Source organism: Symphodus melops (genome assembly GCF_947650265.1).
Source record: "Symphodus melops genome assembly, chromosome: 4".
In the NCBI taxonomy this organism is placed as follows: domain Eukaryota; kingdom Metazoa; phylum Chordata; class Actinopteri; order Labriformes; family Labridae; genus Symphodus; species Symphodus melops.
In genome coordinates this window covers 23,772,690-23,795,145 of record NC_136694.1, presented here as the reverse complement: position 1 = coordinate 23,795,145, position 22,456 = coordinate 23,772,690, and the positions used below count along the sequence as shown (strand labels likewise).

General features: G+C 41.1%; 2 protein-coding genes across 2 annotated transcripts in view; both read left to right on the top strand.

Moving 5' to 3' along the window:
* The first annotated feature begins 14,816 nt into the window (after positions 1-14,816).
* Positions 14,817-22,456, top strand: part of snta1 (syntrophin, alpha 1) — a 35,899-nt gene continuing 28,259 nt past the window's right edge. Inside the window, exon 1 of the mRNA XM_079341093.1 lies at positions 14,817-16,154. Coding sequence (XP_079197219.1) covers positions 15,872-16,154 — 283 coding nt within the window. The 5' untranslated portion in view covers positions 14,817-15,871. The remainder of the gene's footprint in view (positions 16,155-22,456) is intronic.
* LOC306823046 (serine/threonine-protein kinase pim-2-like) lies at positions 17,839-21,732 on the top strand (the record flags this gene model as incomplete). The annotated part of the gene is made up of 2 exons (XM_079342411.1): positions 17,839-17,989; positions 20,669-21,732. The coding sequence occupies 2 exons, from the start codon at positions 17,839-17,841 to the stop codon at positions 21,730-21,732; spliced, it is 1,215 nt and encodes a 404-aa protein (XP_079198537.1).

Sequence of the window (22,456 nt, the reverse complement as noted above, 5' to 3'; positions counted from 1 at the left end):
AGCAAGAGCCGACACAGTGCAGTGCAAGTTTGTGTGTGTGACAAGAGAGCGAGAGCGGGTCCTGTTTTCTGACAGCAGCAGGCCCAGCAGGAGGGGAATAAGATCAGGGACAGATGAGGTGAACTTGACTAGAGTCATAAAACTCACAACTGACACAAGAGGGGACAAGAGCTTGGGATTGATGTTGGCTGAGGCAATCTGTCACAATGTGTGTGTGGGTGTTCGTGTGTGTCATCTTCGTCACTTTCTGACAGAATGGGAGGCAGTCATTATCAGGGTCAAATTCTGCTGGATGTGTTTGTAGCATATGCAACATACACTAAACATGTGTTTCAGTAAATCATCTAGAATTATGGATTCAAAGTAAAACCATAAAGAAGGAAGATAGTAACGTTCTTGTAAAGTTTACAGAGGCCCTCAGGAGACACGCATCCAAACATTTAATTAACTCTGTTTTTTGTGTCAATTTCAGTTGTTTTCTTCAGAACACATTTTTTCTTTTTTCCCCCTCAGGATAACAAAGCGTTGTTTCCTATTACAACAGATCACTTTATCTCATAATGTTGAGATGAAAAAGCCTGTTTTCTTGTGAAAACAGTGATTTTTTCTGGCAATCTAAATAAGTCGTTCACTGGGGCAGGCCAGAGCACGTCACGGCCATCTACGTGAAGCTTGATTCTGTGATTATTTTGTGTCCTTCAGACTCTGGGGATAAGGGAATAGAAAAGATAAATTGAGATCTTGAAAAAGAAGAACCAGACATTACTTGTTATCACATGAAAATGGAGTTGAAAGAAGGTCTAGATTTTGCACCTATAGTGCTTCAATAGGTATCTATGTGCTTTAAAAAATGACACACTGTATCTGAGTATATCTTGTCAAGCCATGACCTGAGGACTCTTCCACAGAGCTTTCAATAAAGGCTTACACACAGTTGGATGTCAGCTTTCCTCTCAGCGACGATAGACCAGCTGCTGTTGGGCTAACTCCACTGTGAAAAAAAGAGTGCAAAACTCGCAAGGGTTAAAATATGAAGAGAAAAAAAAGTGAAAGGGACCAGGAGAAATATGGAATGGAGAGATGGAGGAAGAAGAAGAAGCAAAGCGGGAAGGATAGAGAGGAAGCCAAACGTCCGAGAGAAACAGGAGGTGAGAAAAAGAAGCTGTGGAGTAACCTTGGTAGGCGTGGAGAAAAGGGGGAACCAATGCTAACTCCTCTTTGTCTGCTCCGACCGGGAAATGATGGAAGGCGGGTTAAAGGCATGAGGGCTGGGAACAGAGAGAGAGGAGGGTATTAAGAAAGCATAATGTGATGATAAGTTCTTTTCACTGACCACTCCAATTCACTCCAAAGTGACTGGGAGCTTTTGTTCCCTCCGCTTAAAGCAGTGGACAGAATAAATGCCTGCACACAATCCCGATAAAGAATACATGATCTTTTTTTTTTTTTTTTCATGATCATTTAAACCAAACAGAGGAGACACACAAAAGAAACTTTAATCCCTTTTGGTTGAGCGTTTTAAAAGACATATGACAAATATGCAAAACCAGTCTGAAACTCTGCCAGCCGCCTTTTTGCGAATAGGCAAATGTGTCAAAGCAATGTTATGCTAGCTAGTGACACCTGAATACAGGGGGCATGGCTGTGGCTGGCAGTGTAACAAATGACAGTGTTAACAGGGCTCAGGGGCCAAGTGGAGAGCTGCAATCAAGGGTAAAAAGAAGCACGGATTTGGGTTGTCTTTCAGAGGCAAGGAGGCAATGTTTTGTCAAGGGGGTGGGCGAACGGCGGACACTCTAATAGCCCTCGTCTCCTGTACGGCTGGTATTTCTGAGGATTGTTATTGGCGGCCGATCCTCATCACAGGATCACATCTGGATCCTATTCTCGCAGCCGCTCTGTGCAGCGCCGTGCAGCAACAAGAAACAGCTGTGCAAAACTGGCTTCAATTAGCCTCACATTCTCCCTGACAGTTAATCCCTTTCTACTCTCCTTTTTTCGCTTGTTTTTTTCCCCCCTTCCCTTTAACGGTTTGGTCACTCCTGTCTTTCCCCTTTTTTTTTTTTTGGTTCCTTTCTTTTCTTCAGGTTGCCACAATGTCTGCAGTTATAGGCAGGGGGCTGAATTGGAAACAGACAATAGGACAGAGAGCTCAGAGGTCTCACGAAAGAGAGAACATGACAAATCCTATCTGTTTGAAGAGACGGATGATGCTGTCTGCAGTGGTTTGAGTTTGGATAGAACACAAGGAGAACTTCATAATAAGATGCAGGGATGATTTATTTTCGTTTCCTGTCGTTGGGTAGTAAAAGTTTCACTACATTTAGGGGTTCAGTTAAATCTGCAATTTTCACAGCATGGGATTCCTAGCTGTAGCTATATGACACATGCAATTAATGACTGTTTAAATCCTCATTTGGAACTTGTTTTTTCTCAAACAGAGAATGCCAGATTCTTCTTTGTGGTTCCCACATGTGGAGCACCGGGCAACAAAGTGACCCCTATAAATTCAGCCTTTAAACATCTCTTTTCACACTAAAACCACACTTTGCAAACACTTAAGCATGATCCAGCAGTGGAGCACACTGAACAAAACGTTGCAGCTCGTGAGTCATTAATCAAACTCAGCTAGGCTCCAATATTGTACAGCTGCACACCATCTTGACTCAGCTGAACTACAGCGGGGGGAATCCAGCTCAGATTGGTCCTGTGATAGGAAATGGGAGCCAGATTTTGAAGTATGGGAGCCGATCTGATGGGCTTGATGAGCAAATCTGGATGGTTCTGCAGTCATTGTAGCCCTGGGGCCCCCGAGTAAAACACTAACAGGTGGCAGCGCTGGTGGAAAGACCCACGCAGAGAGCAGAGGGAGTGAGAAGGATACTGGGCTTACAGCCTGACAAACACAAACCCAGGCGCAGGCAAATTATAAAAACACAGGCAACCACATGCATGACAAATAGCAACATGTTGCGACAAGCACAGGCTGAAAAACAGGCAAAAACACATATTGCAATGCATTTGCACAAAATCTTATTTCTGATTCCTTGAACAAGAGTTTGTAAGCGTTTATACACTTTCACAACACACACAGGCACAGCCCACTGAGACACAAAATGTTGCAGGGGTGACTCAGAGAAGATCTGCAGGCACCTCTCTCTACCTCCAGCGCAGCACAAATTCTCCCACATGGCAAAACACAAAGGGCCCACGTCTGGCAACGCTAACAGCCCACTCAAGCCAAAACCAATTAGGTCTCTAATGCAAACCTGCAGGGCCCCTTTGTCGTTTATTTCCCCTTTTAATGTCAGAGGATTGGAATCCGACTCTGTAAGCCACCTCACAGAAAAAGAAGGGAAAAGGGAAAATTATCGAGGGGGTTCCAAATGATCCACATGTTTTCGAGCAGGGCTAATTGAATCAAGAGAGAATGGAAATGATTGACTGGTGTGAGCGATGTTGAGCCGGCGTGCTCTTTAACAAGTTTTCTCCCAGTCGACACACAGCTATCCCTGCTTCCCAGAGGGCAATTTAGCTTTCTGTGTAATTTCAAATTACTTCAACTAAACAACAGTTACAGAAGAGCAGAAGAATGTTTGATCATTTTAAGGGTTCTGTGGGACCAAATTTTCCAAAACAAGAGCTGCCTTTAAACCCATAGTCCATCATGCTTCTATTGTTTTTAGGTGTACACACTGCTGCGCCCTGGTGGACACTGTAGCACCATAATCATCATTGTTCCATCTGTAATACAGTCATGTCTTTGTCAAACGATTATTTGTACCTCTTTGGTGAAAAGGGTGACCAATTGGGGGTCCTGAGGGGAGTCCCAGTCCCTGCATTCATGCCCCCAGGCCCTGCTGACCCCACTTGCATGGCAGGACTGTACTATTGACCTCTGATGTAGAGCAGACAGAAACCCCATGCATAAAAAAACTCCCTCCTGGCATCAAGCAGCAGCCCCAGCCTGGTTTCACACCGCCTGGTGTTTTTGTCTTAAAGCGCTGCAAACTCCAGATGGTGGAAAGAAAAAAAAAACTTTGCCTGGTGGATTAAGGGCTTCAAATCCTCCACTGAAAAGACACATAGACCCAAAGCTGCTATTCAATCAAACGCGAGCATAATAGCTGTCTTGTTGGGGGGGCTATATAAGGGATAATGCATCCAATAGGGTATGTGTTATGCATAGTTTATTCTCACTCATTTAATGGATTCTAATGAGCGTAAGATCTCAGCACTCAAAGGGATGACAGAGTTTTTGTTTGGTCATTAGAATGATTTGATGGGATCTGAAGCAACACATTCAAAAGGTCTCCTCTAAAGAGTGAGCCCGCTCAGACTAAAGAATCAGAAAACAAGAGTGGAGAAGCTTTCCGCATTATTAAGCATGGAAAAAGACAAATTGTGCTATATTTTCATGATGAGGAAAGCCCATTCAGCAGAGAGTCTGCTCCTTAAATACGGCATGTAAAACAGACAATGACAGGATTGGCATGTTGGGTATTAGTTGACTCAGCGTTTGCAGGTGCAAATGATATATCTATGGATAAATATTATCATTGAGAGTTACAGTTATGCTCTATTTTTACTTTGCAAATTATAATCTAAAGTCTACTTACAATTTAAAGCACTGGGCATTCCCACCATCCTCCTCTGTTGTTGTCTTTTCTTCCTCGTGGAATAATGACTGGTCTTTTAAAAGTCCTCCAGTTAGTCTTCTTCTCTGACTGAAGGACACACTTTTTCAACACTTTAAAATAAAAACACACACTGTAGGCGTAGACGATCGATCCTGTTCACAAGCAGGCATCAGGTTTCAATTCTCTTCTCGAGCAACAGAGACTATTTTGCGTGGGGGCGGTACTAATTGTAAGCATTTAAGCAGAAAGCCAATAACGCTCTGTTACAGCAGGCAAACGGTGTCTCAGTAATGATTAACTCAGAGTGGCAACAAGAGAACACCAGCTCCCATAATCCTCCAAGCGAGCAGACACACTTCCATCGCCTTGAGCAAAGTCATTTGTGACCTCGAATTGTTGGTGTATTGATTTTGTTTTTCATAGCCTCAATCTAATGCCTGGGATGCCAGCATAAATTGTCATTGAAACAAGTAAGGATATAGAGATGATGGAACTTAACATGAGGGACTGTACTCTGAATATAAATAGAGCCATAAAGGAGGATATAGTGTTTTAAAATCAGAAAAAACTTAACAATACTCCAACAAGTCAAGGTCATACTAAGGACAAGAGCAATCTAGTGAAACATAACTATTTACCACATAATTAACAATGACAGATTCAGAGAGATTCATCTATATAAATACTGTATGTTTAATAAATGTGCCAGATGCCTAACAGTTTACGAGAAGTTAGAAATGTGAATAAATCACAAGAGTAATACTACAGAATTTTAATTTATAAGATATAAAGACAGTCATACATGACTGTGTCATCTGTTGAGCTTTATAACATCAAGAAGCCCAAGTCTTATCTGGACTCCATCCAAAAATCTCACGTGCTATTCTTATTTACTAGCATAATATTTAGATGCTGGCTTAAGAGGATGTGGATTACAACCCCCCCCCCCCTAAAAAAAAAAAAACACACACACATCTTTCCTTCCCCCTACAGCCACCCACATATGCCACACGCTCCTCTCCTCCCCCTCCTCCAACCCCCCCATCCTCCACTCCTGCCAGGCTGCCACCTGCTCTCTGCAGCATGCCGCACAGCTGCTCCGCTACAATAACAAATTAAGGTCCACCGTGGCAGGCAGGCAGGAGTCATTACCTACTGCTCCTGCTACTGGGGAGCAAAGGAGCCGTCAGCTACGTACTGGCCTCTCTTTTGTGTGTATGGGGAAGAACACAGGTTTCTCCCCTTTCTTGTGTTAAGAGCAAGGCAGAGGGCCACTAATTGTTTTGATGTTAAGCAGAGCATCAGGGGGTGCCACCGTTTGGGGGACACAGAAGCCAAGAGTCACTGCTTGCTGTGTCAGAGGCAGGGGCACGTGCTGCTGACCGAGCTGCTTTTATTATGAAGAGAAGATGGAGAAGTGACAAGATGTAACCAACAACAACAAGCTCACGTTGACCTCCTTTAGTTTTAGCATAATCTGTTCCTGTGCAGCTTTTCAAGCTCTGATCCACAATCATTAAGCTTTTTTGGATTAGCGAGATATTGTGTTTGGCTATATTTGAAGCTTTTTTTTTTTTTTACGTGACACATGCTTACTTTTGTTCATACAATGTTTTGTTCCTATGTTCTCTTGTCATCAACATTTTGAGGCAATGACACTTTCAGTTTTATGAACCCGAAGTAAACAAGCTCTTTCTGAATACGCTCTTTCAGTGGCTTTTCTTTTGCATTAAAAATCATGCAATAAATGTTCCCACAAGCTTGTCAAGTGCAACGAAAGTATTTATTTGGAACAAAGAGAATGAGAAACAACATCAGAAAACTTTTGTATGGATTGAAGGTGCTACTCACAAGTCGGGTTTTAACTGTCAAGTTTTACAAAACGTGAAGGTAGGCGGAATTACTAAATGTTTTAACAGTGTTGAATATATGACATTAGGTTGGCTGTGTTCATGAAAAGAGGACACTCTGTAGGACCACATACTGACCCCCCATCGTCTCCAGCAGGTGCACACTGTAAAACACAAGACACAAAGAGAAGAAACAATGTCATTGTGAAACACTAAGTGTACTATGTGAACTACTTAATCTTGATAATTAACATTATGGAAGTCAGGTTTTAGTCAGGCTACTTCATTTGAGTAAGGTGTAACCACTAACTACATAAATAAGATGCATTTTGTCATAAGCATGATCAAAGGTCTGTCCTCAAATGTCCTCTAGAGGTCTGGACATACAAGTGAAAAATGTGTCCAGTTCACATTGAATGGGAAGCTGCCGGAGGGATTTAAGGTTTGGATGAATCGCTGCAGAGTGAACAGAGTTGTATACGAGATGTTGCAAACATATTTCAAGTTAAACAGCCAATTTTCTGCATCACAGCATGGTCTATTATTTCCACATGTAAATCCATTGACCAATGTCATTTATTTACATGCATGCATTCAGTATCTTGCTCATAAGATAAATCAATCCAGACTAAACCTTTGATTGTGACAACAACGTCCTCTTTCGCTCATGTTGTCAGCCAGCTCAGTGACAGGTTAACAAAGAGATGACTAGTCAGTTAGCAGGAGGCTGGAGTCAAAGCAGAAACAGGATCAGACGGTGGATTTGCAGCGGCCATTATGGTGTCTCTGTGTGACAGCTGGCTGTTGCTCCCCCCCTTGATCGCCTTTCAGCGTCTTTGTCACAGTCCCTTTAATCACACCAGAAAGACTGTTACACAGCAAATCAGCTGACCTGTCCTGCTGGCTGGCTGGCTGAATGACTGACTTGACTCTTTGAACGTCTGCTAGGTCTGAGCAAAGTTTAACAAGATGTAACCCTCTCCCATTATCCCAAATAACTGTCAGCATGTAAATGAATGAGAATGTGTTTTGCCATGTTTTATTAAAGTCCCACCAAGGAACAGAAAGATGTTCTGGGTAAAGAAGGACTATGCAACGGTTGGTATGCTACTTGTCTTCATTAAGAAAACATACAGAGGTATCATATGGGCCAGAAGCACTGACAAGTGCGTAGGGCCATATTGTAACCCAAGGAATTATTACTTTCCAGCTATTACACATCTATTTGTGCACATTTTTGACAGCTTGAACATGCACAAAAACTCACTTAAGTTTCGCCAAACTTCAGCCTCAAGGGAAATGTAGGTATGAAAGTGGTTCAGTGCACGCACTGTATGTCAAAAAATGACTCCACAGCACGCCCAAAAGTCAGCCAAGGCACTTCGCTTAGCCTATATGCGCAAAAAATGGTAAGCATATGCATCTTATTTTATATAGTCTTTCAGCTTCTCGCCGATGTTTTAGGTAAATTCTCCAAAACACATTGTAAGCTAGCTGCACAATACAAGGAATAGTAAGCAACTATTAGCATTTCTGAGCATTTTGCAAACAAAGAAATAACTTAATTGGCAACCTTTTGCTCATTAGTGTGTTGGACAATTTAGTAGGTTAATATGTAAATAGAGGCAAAAAAAAAAAGAGTTAAAAAGTGAAATGAATGCTAATATTGCTCTTAGACTGTGAATATTCATAGACCAAGTCTGAGTTAAGCCATTCATCTGTTACTGCAGGGGGCTATGGAGTAAAATCAATTGGCTTTATTTTTCAGCACCAAAGGTTGCCACTTGATGTTGCCCCATATGGATGCTGCATACAAAACAAGTTTACTTCACCAACTGAGACAGGTTGTCATAGTCTCAACCTTCAAAGATATCTGTTACTTCGCAAACACTTTTGTACATGTTAGCTTCAAGCTCGACCTGCTTTTAAGAGAACACAAGTAGGAATTTTCAATGGCGTGTCCAAACTATACAACAGGAAATGTGCATGTTCGAACGTAAACATGGCTATCAGTGCAGACCCTTTATTTGTTTTCCTCATTTGATATGATCAGTCTGGGGGAAAAACTATATATATATATATATATATATACCGTATATATATGTATATGTATATATATATATATATATATGTATATGTGTGTGTGTGTGTGTGTGTATATATATATATATATATATATGTATATATGTATATGTGTATGTGTATATATATATATATATATATATACTCCTTGGCTTCAAGAAGAACAACCCGCACCTTCTCTCTGCTCACTTAGCTGAGTGAAGATATCATCACCTTAAAGTGCCAAGAGCTCTGTGAAAAGATGCCATGAATATACGAGCCCACACGCTCACCCTTCTCGCTTACCCATGCATGTCACTGTATAGGTTGACCTGACAGATTCTTAATCCCCATGAGGGCATGTTTTCTCCAATTATTTGCTCTTACACTTCACTGTAATGAGTCAAGAGGGGGCAAGTCATTAGCTGGGAGTGTTTCCCTACTTTCTCAGCAGCCGTGCCATCTGCGAGAGCTCTGGTTGCATAAGGCCTGGCAGATAGGACACCTCCACAAAACCTGTTCGCTTTTATTCATTGTTTCAGTCTGTTCTGTCCAAAATTATCTTGCATTATACAAACGTCTTCCGAATCTATCAGTTCATGATTTGATGCTCTATCTTCTCCTGATATCCTTCCACGGTTTGTTTCTTCTCAACTGTTGTACATCTCCCTCATCCTCTGTCCCCTCTCCTCCTGTCATCTCGAACAGCTGACAGACCAGACCTTGCCCCGTGGTGACACTTCACCCACGCCGACCCAAGCCAGATCCCTCGTCCGTGTGGGAGCCACAAGAGCCAGGGCCAAGGCCAGGGTTTCTGCTTCTGTTGTGAGGGGGAGGTAGAGGTGGGGAGGCCGGCAAGATGGCCCTAGTCATCATAATCATTCATTGCCTGCTGGTCCTTCTGTCCTCAGCCTCCTCCCACTCCTCCTGCCTTTTTTGTCTCCTCATGTCAGGGCCACACGGCACGCGTATCAGCTGAGCCCAGGATGGTCGGAGTCAACGGGGTCAGGTGGCAGACGCCTGGTTAATTCTCCCGGGGCTGCAAAGTGCATACATCAGCTCTAGCAAACGGATGCAGAGATGAGACAAACACAAATGCACTTTTGTGGGAATCGTTACACAAAAAAAGTTAGTTAGTAAAAATAGAGTTAAATTGTTAGCGGCTTTGTTGAGGACGAAGGGGCAGTTTAGAAGGGACAGTTATAGACCAGAATTAAGAAGGAGGTGGGGGAAGGTTATAAACATATGACCAGATGGAGAGAGAGATATAGCCCTATTATGTAGATCCTTCCATGCCTCAGACTCGTCTCCTCTCCTCCGCTTACGTCCTTCATGCATATACACCTTTACATTATTCAGAAGGTTATAATGAGAGTAACTGAATGACGGTGGGGGCTCAAAAACAAAAGGTCGCTGGGTGGGTTAGACAGCAGAAGGTGGGCCACAGGTGTACAAGCCTTAGACTTATTCTTCTGTTTGACCTCTCATTATCACCCCCAAGTTCTCACTCAATATAATCCAATGTCCTCGGGTGTTTGGGGAGCTGCGTGGTGTGTCTGTCTATGGCAGTCTGTTCCCTCTGCATTCATATTTTGAGAATAATTTATTCTATATTTTTAATCTGGTATCTGCTCATCTGCTCCCTGTCCATCTGTGTTTCTCTCGCTGCCCTATTTCCCTGCTATTGTCTTCCTCCGCTATCTGCTCATATTTCTGGTCTCTTCTCTATTAGCTTAGCAGATGCGTATCAATAATATGATTTGCAGCTGCTCATCATTCATCTTGCTGTCATGTTTGACTGAAACCTATTTTTAAAAACCTGGACCGTCACATCTGCATATCTATCATCTCCTGCTATCTATCCATCAATGAGTCTGTGATCAGTCCATTTATCTATCTGTCTGTCCACCAGCCCGTCCTGGGCAGCTTGTAGAGGAGAGGTCTGGTCTGTTGTTGTGGATGAACAGGTGGGGCAGGCTAACAGTCAGCACACACACACACACATCCAAGCAAGCTGCAGGGAGGTAGGCAGTCAGGCGCTCAGACACTGGCCCATATGGCAGACCTCTGGAGCTGCTGCCCTTTGCTGAGCAGGGGAGGGATGGATGAAGGGATGCAGAGATGGTTGGAGGATGCAGAAGCAGGAGGAGGCTGGGGGAAGTGTGTGTGTGTGGGGGGGGGGGGGGGATGTTGAAATTAATCAGCAGGCCATCCCAACTGTCCACAGTCTTTAGGGAGTTGAGACATGCATTTATGTGGCTGATTGAATGTGGGGGTGGGGGTGCTTGGTGGGGGGAATGTGGTGTGCTCAGCTGTGTAAGTGTACTTTGCTGATTGTGTATATACACTCACAATATCTCGTTCTTATTTGACAGAAATGTTCTTTTGTACAACAATGGATTTATTCTTTTTTGTCCTGTTGATTTCTATTTGATACATCTTTAATTTTTTTGAACTTTTTTAGTATATTATAACATGTCTAGGTCATTAAACTCATTGTGCACTTAGTTTGTATTCTTGTAAAACAGAATCAGTATTCAAAATGTAAAATGATGTCTACTTGAGAATCATGCTGTTTTTACTTAATCATTACTTAACTCAAATATTCTTTCTTCTTCATCTGCAAACAAAAGTCCTTTAGCATAAACTTCAAAATACTCAAAGTATTAATTATGTGGACTTGTCCCTTTAAAAAAAGCTTTTATCTTAAAATATTGTATTATCAAAATAGATGCTTTCATGTGTATGGAGAGAAATAAATATGCTGGTAGACTTGTACAAAACTTTGCACGTAAAGCTTTTATAGAAAAAAAAGATTGATTAAAATGCCTCACTTTGAAGATACAATCTCTATTTGGAGAATAAATGAATACAGATGTATTATAATGTAAGTTGAAAATACATCTTGTTTTTTCAAATGTTTTATAAATACTGTCAAACAACAGTTCCTCTCAGCTAACCTGCTATACATTCACCAAACCATGACATGTCACTTTTCTTTTTCTTTTCTTAGATTTTATGTAAATAGTGTAGTAATGACAGTAAAAAAATGATTTACACAGATAGCATTATTGGGCCTGATGTGAAACATGTTTTTTGCAGTTTAAAGTCCTGATATTAATGTCCATGTAACTTGAAGAGGTTTGCTCAACGGTGTAAAACAAACAGTGGACAAACAGTGTTCATGTAACATGGATATCATTTCAAGATCAACACTTGAATCTCAGTTATACTTCAAGTCAAATGTTCAGTTGTAGAGCCACAACATAAAGTGTCATTATCTGTTTCCAAGAGGAGACTATAGGCTTCTTTATGACCAGCAACTTTTCATACCATGTATTACTACATCAACCCTACAAATGTGTCCTCTCTATGAGATGACATATTTTCCTTTGTGTGTGAGACATCCTTACAAATCCTGTTTGTCTATTCACTGAAGCTTTGAAATAAATATTAAGGCCTGGCACTGTGAAAAATAGGCTGGCCACCTGCCATTCACATCACAAAGAAACAGACTGACAGATGTATAGACAGGGGGTCAGATGGTCAAACACTCTGTCATAATGCAAAACATCATTAGGAGCACTATACTTAAGTCAAGCGCTGTTGTTAGAGCCCCTTATTCATGCCGCGTTGATCTATACATGTGCTAAATAGTACGTCACTGTATTTTCAGCTGGACAAAGACTTGTGTGGGGTAACAGTGGGACACTTTAGTTTAGAATATTTGCATTTTGTTTCACGTCTATTTCTGTTCTACGTCCAATCTCAGCAAAAGTTGAATTTTCCAAAAAGTCAGCCGCAAAAGTCAGTTATATTTGTCCACTTGTCTCCTGGGTATTTGATGACTTTGTGCTTGGTTTTGATCAGGGTGCAAACATGGAGTATTTATATTTATTTTTTTAACAGCTAATGGAGTTGATGGAAACACAGAGATTGAACAATTCAGTAAAACCAAAATAAGGAGCTAAAAGGGACCAAAACACACAACTAAGCTAAATAGTTATATGTTAATATTATTTGATTCCTTGTTAATACAAAACATTACACTGGTCAAGGTTTTCAAAAACAATGGCTTGCTTGTTTAAAATCATATTAAATTTCAGGGGTTACATCTGAATTCTTAATGTCTTAAATCCAAACAAAAAACAAATGCTCTAAATTAAAGACCCATTTCATCAGTATCAATTATGAAGATCATTTAATTTTTGTTCACTAATGCTTTTTAAATGATTTATTCTGGTGAGGCTCAAAATTTCGTTCTCCAAATACATCAACTATCCCATAGAGTCCAAGCGCCGAAGACTTCCTGTCACATTTTCACATTGTTCATTGTAATAAATAATTTTCTAAATATCACTTGTCTCTCCTGATTAAAAGGAAGGTTTACGTGGAGTTTGGGTGCAGGGGGTGACTGGAGGAAAACCAAGCCTCGTCGTTGTAAACAATGACGGAGGCCTACAGTAGCTAATCTCCACCAACAGATGGCGAAACGAGGACCTGAGTGAAGCTTTTCACCTGGAGCTAACTGGAGGCCCTGGCTTCAGCCATGCATCTGTTTTGTAGGTAAGTAGGTAGGGAGGTTTTATGGCACATCCCCTGTCTCAAGTGATATAATCAAAATACCATGAATCGCTACAATTGGTTGTAATGATGAGGAGGATATTGTGGATGAATATAATTATCATTACTATAAAAAGTACGTCTATTTCTTTTTCTATTTCTTCCCTCATTTTTTTCATGCAACCTCTCCAGAACCCACCTGCCTCCCACACTCATGCTCCCTCTTTCCCTCTCTCTGACTACTGGTTTAAAAGGGGAAAAAAATGCTTTTAAAAATATGTGTAAATACTTAAAGACCTTTACCTGTTTGTTTTTTTTAACATTTCATTTGCTGAATTGAATACACTTTATTGTCCCCATGGGGAAATTTGTCTTGGTCTCAAAGCTTGGAAGTGTTTCTGAATATGCTCCGTGTTTTTTTTTTTTATGTTTGTCATTTCATTGCCGAGCGTTTGGCACCAACCAGCCACCGTACTTAAGAGTATGCTTCTAACAAGGTCAAATGAAGAAAAGTCTGAAGTGTTGTCCTGAAGCTGCTTTTGTAATTTGTTCAAAACAAAATGGGCTTTAGTGAATAATCTAAACCTTTAAAAAAAATATTTTTAGCCAACAACATTATTGAATATTGATAATCTCTAGCCATATTTGTGTCATAGTCAACGCCTTTGAATGGCAAAAGCTCTCTGTTTTGAAGTAATATAGCCATTTGATCACTAGAGGGAGACAGGAGCTTAGCAAACCAATCTATAAGGAGCATGTGTGCAAAGTTTTTAGTTTGTATGTGTTAAATTCAGTAGATGCAACAATTAAAGTTACAGATAATGAATCTATGGATGTAAAGCAAATGTAATCTTGTAATCCAGCAGTCAAGCCAATAGTACAGTTCATCTTCTATGCATCTTATGTTTTAAAAGACGCATCTTTAAACCATCTGTATGAGCTGAGAGCAATTTTCAGTCAATTACCCCAAACATGTTTTCATTAAGGGAACAACTGCCCACCCAGAAAGAGCTGTTTTCTAAAATTGGATGCAGGAACTTCTGTGCTATTTCACCTGTTGTGAAACAGATGCAGCACACACAGTCAGCCACACACACAGCTGAATGGCTAGCAGATTACTTGCAGATGCAATGGGGCATAAAAATGTGGACTGCTTCATCAGCTTGTTTCAGTGACTCATGCATGTTCTTAATGTCTACTCGGCACAATTAAGTGCACCTCTGCTGACTCAACATGGCCAGTGTAATACTTATCCATGTTGAGTTGGAGACAAGGCCAAGAGGAATCAAATGACAAATGAAGTTTCAAAAGAATATCGGACAGCTTTGACAGGGTTTTCCATATTATTTCAAACACAAAGCCTTCATGAAAAGTACATGACTATTTGCATAATGCTTTCCCATGTGGTAAACTCATCTCATAAACTTAACGAAGGGAGAAGAAAGTTAGGGAAAAAACACCAGAATTGTTTTTAAAGGCGAGAGAGAGAGAGGGAGAGAGAGGGAGAGAGGGAGAGAGAGGGAGAGAGAGAGAGAGAGAGAGAGAGAGAGAGAGGTCTTTTGGACTGAATTTATATATATATATAAAAAACTGACATCACTGGTTAATACAAATGTTTTAGATACACTTTCCAAGACAACTCCATACCATTGGCATTCATTCATTTTTAGAAATGGTGGTACAGTTGTGAGATTAAAATACTGACCAATATATGTTAATGTTAAAATCTACAATACATGTTTAAAGGCAACCCAAACAACACGTCTTAGACCATTTTTTTTAATTGTTTGACGTATTTCTTTTCAATCTGAAGCCCAGTCCAACACATTTAGTCATCTGGTTTTGGTCGCTGGCCAGTAGCCTATTGATTCTTCTTTGTCATTGCTCATACACTGTGATATCAGTGCTTAGTGCCTCCTGGAGGGAAGCTTAGGGCTAACCACTTGTTAGAAAACATCATGGTCCTCTGATGTTTACCTTTTGATTTGCTTAGTATTGATCAGAGGGTTTGTATAAGCCGTGTTTAACTAAGGCTCAGTTGTTGCATTATGGCCTATGCCTGCATTGTTTCTATAGTCTACTTTTTCTTTATGATTGTTTTGCCTCCTAGGACCTTAACCATAACTCTTACCATTCTTATTGGGTTTAAGAGTCATAAACAATGTTTTAAAATACTTTTCTTAACTTTAAACATCACAAGCGTATTTTGTGTTACAAGAGTTCAGATTGAAGACGATTTGTGAATTACATGCCTGATGGATTCAGTTCTATCAACTGGAAAGGCTAAGCAATGGACCATCTCTGGCTTGGGGAGCACTATTGATTTTTTTTTTTTTATTTATTTATTTTTCCTGACAGAACTTCTGTATATCAGTGCAGTGATTTTGTGTCTGTTGAGCACATTGCAAATGAGATCTGGGATCTGAGCCCGGGTGGCTCAATGCACTTCAAATAAATAAATAAATGAATCAAAACGTAATTATGTGTGACTCAAGCGCACACAGTTCATTTTCTGGAGGAACTCGACAAGAAGCCGTTTGAACTTTGACTGCGTGTGTCAACGCCGTTGCTAATCGTATCACACTCAATTAACTTTACTTCTTACTGCTGGGTGGATCTGTTTGGAGGCGGACGAAGTTGTGGGGAGAGAGAAGGAATAGTGAGTGTGTGTGCCCCTCTACCCCCATCCCTCCACCCCCCCTATCTCTTTACAGGACTGCCAGCCCCGTCTAGAGTTATTCCAGGAATGCGTTGAACATGGCTGCCGCGATGAAGGCACAGAAAACGGGACTGCTGGAACTTCGAGTGACCGTGGACCGTTGGATCCGGGTGTTGGCCACACTTACCGAGGACACGCTCACGGTAAACCCCGGGGAAGGTGCCGAGGAGCCGGCGAAGCCCAACCCGACCCCTGCCGGTGCTATCAACGGAGACCCCCCGAACCTAAGCTCTTCCCCGGTCCCGGAAACCATCACCAACGTGAAGCGCACCGTGCGAGTTACCAAGCAGGAGATTGGAGGACTCGGAATCAGTATCAAAGGTACGGACATTTTTGGGAAATAAAAAAAAAAAGTCATACGTCATATTAAAAAGGCGAGTCCCAGTCAGTCGACACAAGTTTAGGTTTACTTTTAAGTGCAGTTTCTGTCAACCAAAAACAACACCGTCAGTGAAGTTTACTAACTCGACCTTTAAGTAGCCGACTATAAATGAGCTTTTCGGCCATAATGTCGCCTGGACACCTAAATCCGTACTACTATTTAAACACTCTGTTAACACTTTTAGTGCTGGTTGTTTTAAAAATGATACAAGTGAATGCTATGATTGTTTCAAACTGAGCCTTACTTCTAACAGGGGGATCTATTTCAATGTCCAACAGTGAACGAAGAAGAGAAATAAGTAGTGACTGTCGTGTATCGTGAAGCTAACTCAGCTGTTATTTGACAAATTGGCTTCGCACTCTCTCGTTAGCATTACACACACACGGCTAACAATAGAGTTAAAACCTTAATCTTAATAGAGTTAAGAAAAGCAGGAAACACAAACTCGGTTTGTGTTAAAAACGAGATTTTTACATTAATTAATTTATTGAAGTGTGTCTACAACTGAAGCGTTCAACTTTTCTTTAGACACACAGAGCCACAAAGTCCCAACTCATCTCAGGACAATCTATGTGATCAGTAAACTGTTTTGTGGCATGTTACATTGGTAAGACCTTTTCCTTTTTCTTTTATCCATCCATCCATCGATGCAGAACAGTGCTGACACAAAAGTGACTTTAGCCTAAGGAAAGGAGGAGGTTAAAGTGAAGTCACAGAAACGGGAGTGAATCCATCACTGTTTACAGAGAATACACTCATGTGTAGTTCTTTGCTGAATAAGCAGTCTCGCATATGCAAAGTTGCTGCTTCACCATTGTTTTTTTTTTCACCTTTTCTCAAACCCCTTCATGGGAAATTGTTGCTTGCAACCTCTCTTCAAATCTTGAACCGGGCGTACATACCTGTGCTGTGTACTGCTGTTTACTCAACCTGCAGCGACAGGCTGTTATCTCACCAGAGATCCCAGAAGTTGTCTGGGTGGCTTCAGGCCACGAAAATACTCATTCACTCACTCTGAGGACATCTTTGTTTGATTTCCAGGACTTGACCAACTTTATTTTTTATATAGCTCAGGTTTTTTCAGCAAGAGACAATGATGCCCAAATTTATTTCTTCTCTTTCCACATTGTTTGCCAAAAGATGTATTTTTGCATCTTTTTAACCCCATTGAAAATGCTTGAATTTCCCCTTTTGTGCCACTTCCATAGCTTACCAATGTAATTTGAACATGAAAAGGCTGATGTGTTTTAAAACATGTATGTGAGTCAAAGCCATCTCCTTACATTTCCCTTATCTGTCTGCATTAACAGGAAATCACTTGGCCCTTGGTTAATGCGGGTGGATTTGATAGACAGCACCACTATTGGCATATGGCAAAGATTGTTTGTCATTGTCACTGCCAGTTAAATGATAATTTCAGTTCCCCCATCAGCTGCCAACAACAACAACATCATAAAGCCAGCCTCTAATGACATAAATGTAAAGTCCATCTCTGTGAAAACGGGTAGCTTTGAAAATCTGACAGCATGTTATTAAAACAAAATCATAGCTGGCACCCTGCTGGCATGTCATTGTTTTGATGACGGTTGTTCAAAGGCAGTGATGGTGAAGAGAGGGAGAAAGATGAATGTTGCAGAGGGACAAAAAGAGAAAAGCAAAGGCACAAAGATCAAGCCGTATATGAAACCGAGCATGTTGAGGAGGTCAAACAAGTACACGGAACAAATTCAGAAACTGAGACGGACAAGGACAGGACAACAACAACAACAGAAAAGTAAAGTGTCAAAACAGAAGACAGGATGAAGCATATGAAATAACAGGGTAAAAGTAATTGTGCATGGGGCCGACCGACACCACATTGTGAACAGCTGAGAGGAGCAGCCCACAGCAGGCAGTTGTCATTGGTCAGAGACGAGAGCTATGTGGCTACGAGTGGAGGACTCTATGAGTGTTAATTTTAGGGAGCCCACCCCAGCTATCGCAGGGAAGCATTGAAGCAGTCAACCTTAACTCTCACACGGCTAAATTTAAGAAGACAGACTAGGAAGTGAGGCTCCAGGTCTCCAGACAGGCCCACGAGTCAGATAAAGAGGAAGAAGAGTCCCTTTTTTCTGAGCCATTTAGGAATAAAAGTAGTGCCTTTTACCAGAGTTAAAGTCACTGTGACTAAAGTTAAGGTCAATTCATATGGGACTGTATCATAAAAAAACTATTTGGATTTACACAGACAATGTTTAAATTGTGTTTAAAATCAATGCTTTGTTCACAGGTAAAATATTAAACCGCAATTTCACTTGAAGCTCTTTTTACAACTCCTATAAGTATGAACATTAAACATGTTTATTTCAGTGAACAGTTCTGGATTTTTGTCATTTAACTAGTCTTTCATTGGAAAGATTCTGTGGTCTTCTGCCTACATCAGTGTCATTTAAAAGTGGTTTTCTAAGTTTTGCATTTGTTTTTCTTTTTTTGTGTCATTGTTGTGTAGCACTCCATACATTTGCTGATACAGCTGCATTCTTTGAAAGGAGCATTATCACAACAAACACCTTGTTCGCACAAAATTACCTCATTAGTTACGTGTCAGCGTTGCAGAACCCAGTACCATTCATTTACCTGTCACAGGTAGCCCCAGTGGCTCCCCCATACCTCCACCAGCAGCAGCCTCCTGTCAGCTAAGTGACAGTCTGCCAGCTGGAGGGTGCCGACCTGTGTTTGACATGAGGAGAGAAAAAATAGGGGTGGGAAGTGAATAATGAGGATTAAGGGTTGTGTAGGAGTAGCAGACATATTGACAGTGTTTTCCTTCATGTCGTGTTTGTTCAAGATTCATGACAGAAACTGTTCTTTCAGATTCCATGTATGTTTACAACACAGAACGAAAGATAATAAAGGACATCTTAAGGAGGGTGTAATGTATACTTCATGTTGGCCCTAAGTATCTTTGTGCAGGCTTAGTAGTTTTTGGTAGGCATGGGTCTTTACCGCAACCTCAAGATGCGATACGTATCATGATACAGAGGCCACGATACGATACAAAGGCCACAATACGATACAGAGGCCACAATACGATGCAGAGGCCACAATACGATACGTATCACGATACAGAGGCCACAATACGATACGTATCACGATACAGAGGCCACAATACGATACGTATCACGATACAGAGGCCACAATATGATGCGTAACACGATACAGAGGCCACGATATGATACGCATCACGATACAGAGGCGACTATACGTGTCACGATATGTGTTAGTTTTGGATCATGATCACAAAGAATTCCCATTAACAGCAGTTCTTTTTTGTTGATATTTAAAGCAGATGCATAGATTTAAGGATCCTACAACTTAAACTCATAAATGTATGCCCTAAGATCCTTAAAGTAAACCAAAATATTCAATTTATAATGCCAGAGCTATTAATGCATGCAAATACAATAGTCTTATATTTGTATTAAAGTATTCCGTCCTTTTATTTCTGTTTATTGTATAATGTGTAATATTCTGGTTTCAATCACTTGACTATGAGTTCACTTGAATTTGCAAGAATCTCTTTTTGATTTACATCTGTAAATGACTGAGGCAGTGTTGGTACTGTACTGAATGAACGAGTTGAGTTACACAGCGTGACTCACTGAGCAGCTGCGTGAAGCCTTCCCTATCAAACACGCTGTACATAAGTCTTTACAGAACACAGCAGAGAAGTGCTTCTGTCATCTTCTGAGCTCCTTTACAAGTTGAGTAACCACGTAATCGTCATTGACAGCTGACACAGACGGCTCGTGTACTGACGCTGTGTAGTGAGCTATGCAGTTGTTGCTGGATTCTTCGTGGATGTTCGTGGACTTTTGTCGTGTTGCTGCTGTGTTTGACTTTGTTTCTGAGTCTTCGATGACTCTCGTCCAACTCTAGACTGCCGTTTTGTAAACTTACAAAATGTTTCCTGAGTCTTTGCTTTCAGTTTAGCTCATAGACTTTCTTCTCCATGCTTGTTTTGATTTGACATGTGCTGTGCGTCATGTAGTTTTGCATCTACTCCCCTCTATTGGCTTTCATGGGAACATTCTAGAATTTTGAAAGTGTTTTAGATAGATAGATAGATAGATAGATAGATAGATAGATACTTTATTGATCCCGAGGGAAATTCAAGGCATCCAGTAGCAGTATACAGACAGGCAGGACACAAGACATTAGTTACAACAGTTGTTTGTATTCCATCCACTGAATTTAAAGTTAAACTCTCAGACTAACGACATTCACAAGTGTTACTGTCCTCGTTCGTGTCAGGTCACTGTGTTCAAACCCCATACAACTTCAACGTGAGTTCTTTTAACTCTGAATCTGTTTCCCAGATGTTTACAACTGTCCATCCTCCATCTGCTGGGATGTCAGTGCACTCTCACAAGATTGGTTCTGGCTTTATACAGAAATTGAGGGTCTATATGAGGGTCTGGCTGTGTAGGCCAACAAACCAGAAAGAGAAAGGCTTCCAATGTAGAAGATGGAGGCATCAGAAAGAGGCTGAAGCTCTCTGATCCTGTGCCCTTAGAGGACTTCACTGCATTGAAGAGGAATCTACCTGAAAAAAAGCATGGACCCAGAAAGAGATTGAGAGTCTGTGAACAGGAAGATAGATGTGTGAAAGCCATCATATCCTCACTGGAGGCTTCCAAGAAGAAAAAGAAAACCACTGCAACCACTGGGGAAACCAACAGACGAGCGTTTGAGGCAAAGTACCTGCAACTGGACCAACTGGGAACTGGAGGTAACGCGTCTGTTTATGCTGGCTTCAGAAGAGAGGATTATGTCCCAGTGGCAATTAAGCATGTCCCCAGGGAAAACGTCATCTATGAAAGTGTCAGGAAGAACAAGAAGATGCTTCCTCTGGACGTGGCTATAATGCTTAAGATGTCCCATGGAAAAAAAGCTGGTAAATCTGCTGCTGTTTCCCTGCTTGACTACTATGATCTGGACCAAGAGCTCATCCTGGTCCTGGAGCGTCCCATGCCGGCAGTTGACCTATATGACTACATGGAGGTCAAAAAAGGGTCCCTGCCAGAGGAGGAGAGCAGATTAATATTAAGACAGATGATCGAGGCAGCAAAGGAGCTTCAGTCAAAGAAAGTCTTCCACCGAGACATCAAGGCAGAAAACATCCTGATTGAAACCAGCGCCGACTCTCCACGTGTCAGGGTTATCGACTTTGGGGCCAGCTGCCTTTCCAAAAAGTCATCCTCCTACAGAATCTTTTGGGGTACCTCAGACCACATCCCGCCAGAGTGTTACCAGAGCAAAACCTACAGGGCCATACCCACTACAGTGTGGCAAATTGGGGTGGTACTGTATGACATACTGCACTGGAACGATCGCTTTGAGACGACAAGTTTTCTTGACGGCAAAATGACAATCAGGAAGGATTTGTCGCTAAGGTGCCAGGACATGCTGCAACTCTGTCTAACCGAAAATCCTGATCTACGTCCATCTCTGGAGGAGCTCAGCTTGGGGCACTGACTTTTTAAATCTTTTCTCACATGACAATGGGCTGCATGGATGTGCAGTGGTTAGCACAGCAAGGAGGTTCCTGCTTTGAATCGCCATCTGACAGGAGCCTCTCTGTGTGGAGTTTACATGTTCTCCCTGTGCATGCGTGGGTTTTCTGCTAGTACTCCGGTTTCCTCCCACAGTCTAAAGACATGCTTGTTAGGTTAATTTGAGACACTAACATTAAACTTCAATGTGGCTGTATTCAATGCTTGTGGCCATATGGCTATATCCATTGAATCTAATTCCAATCTGATGAAATAACTGGTTTGCAAAATGGGCTAGTTATTTGAGAAATAAAAACAATAAGTAATCTATGTTTTGTTGGTATGTTTTTACAGATCACTATTTAAAATATGTAATGAAGGACATTGCCTGCAAATCTTGTACTTCTGTAGAATAGCTCATAAAGGAGATCATAAATATCAGTCACACCTAGTGTCATATGTAAAGCTTTGACTGTCTTACAGTAACTTTGAATTCAACGCACGTCTTTTTGTTATAATTGTTTGGTTGTTATGAATTACTCGGGTGCCTTTCGTTTAAAGCTATATTTTAAGAGAAGAAACAAATAATAATACAAACTGGTTCCATGTATAGGTAACTTCTTAACTGATTTTATAAGATCAATCATTCAAAAACATATGCAGAGACACATTACTATACCTCTTATTATTCTAATTATCATTATTTT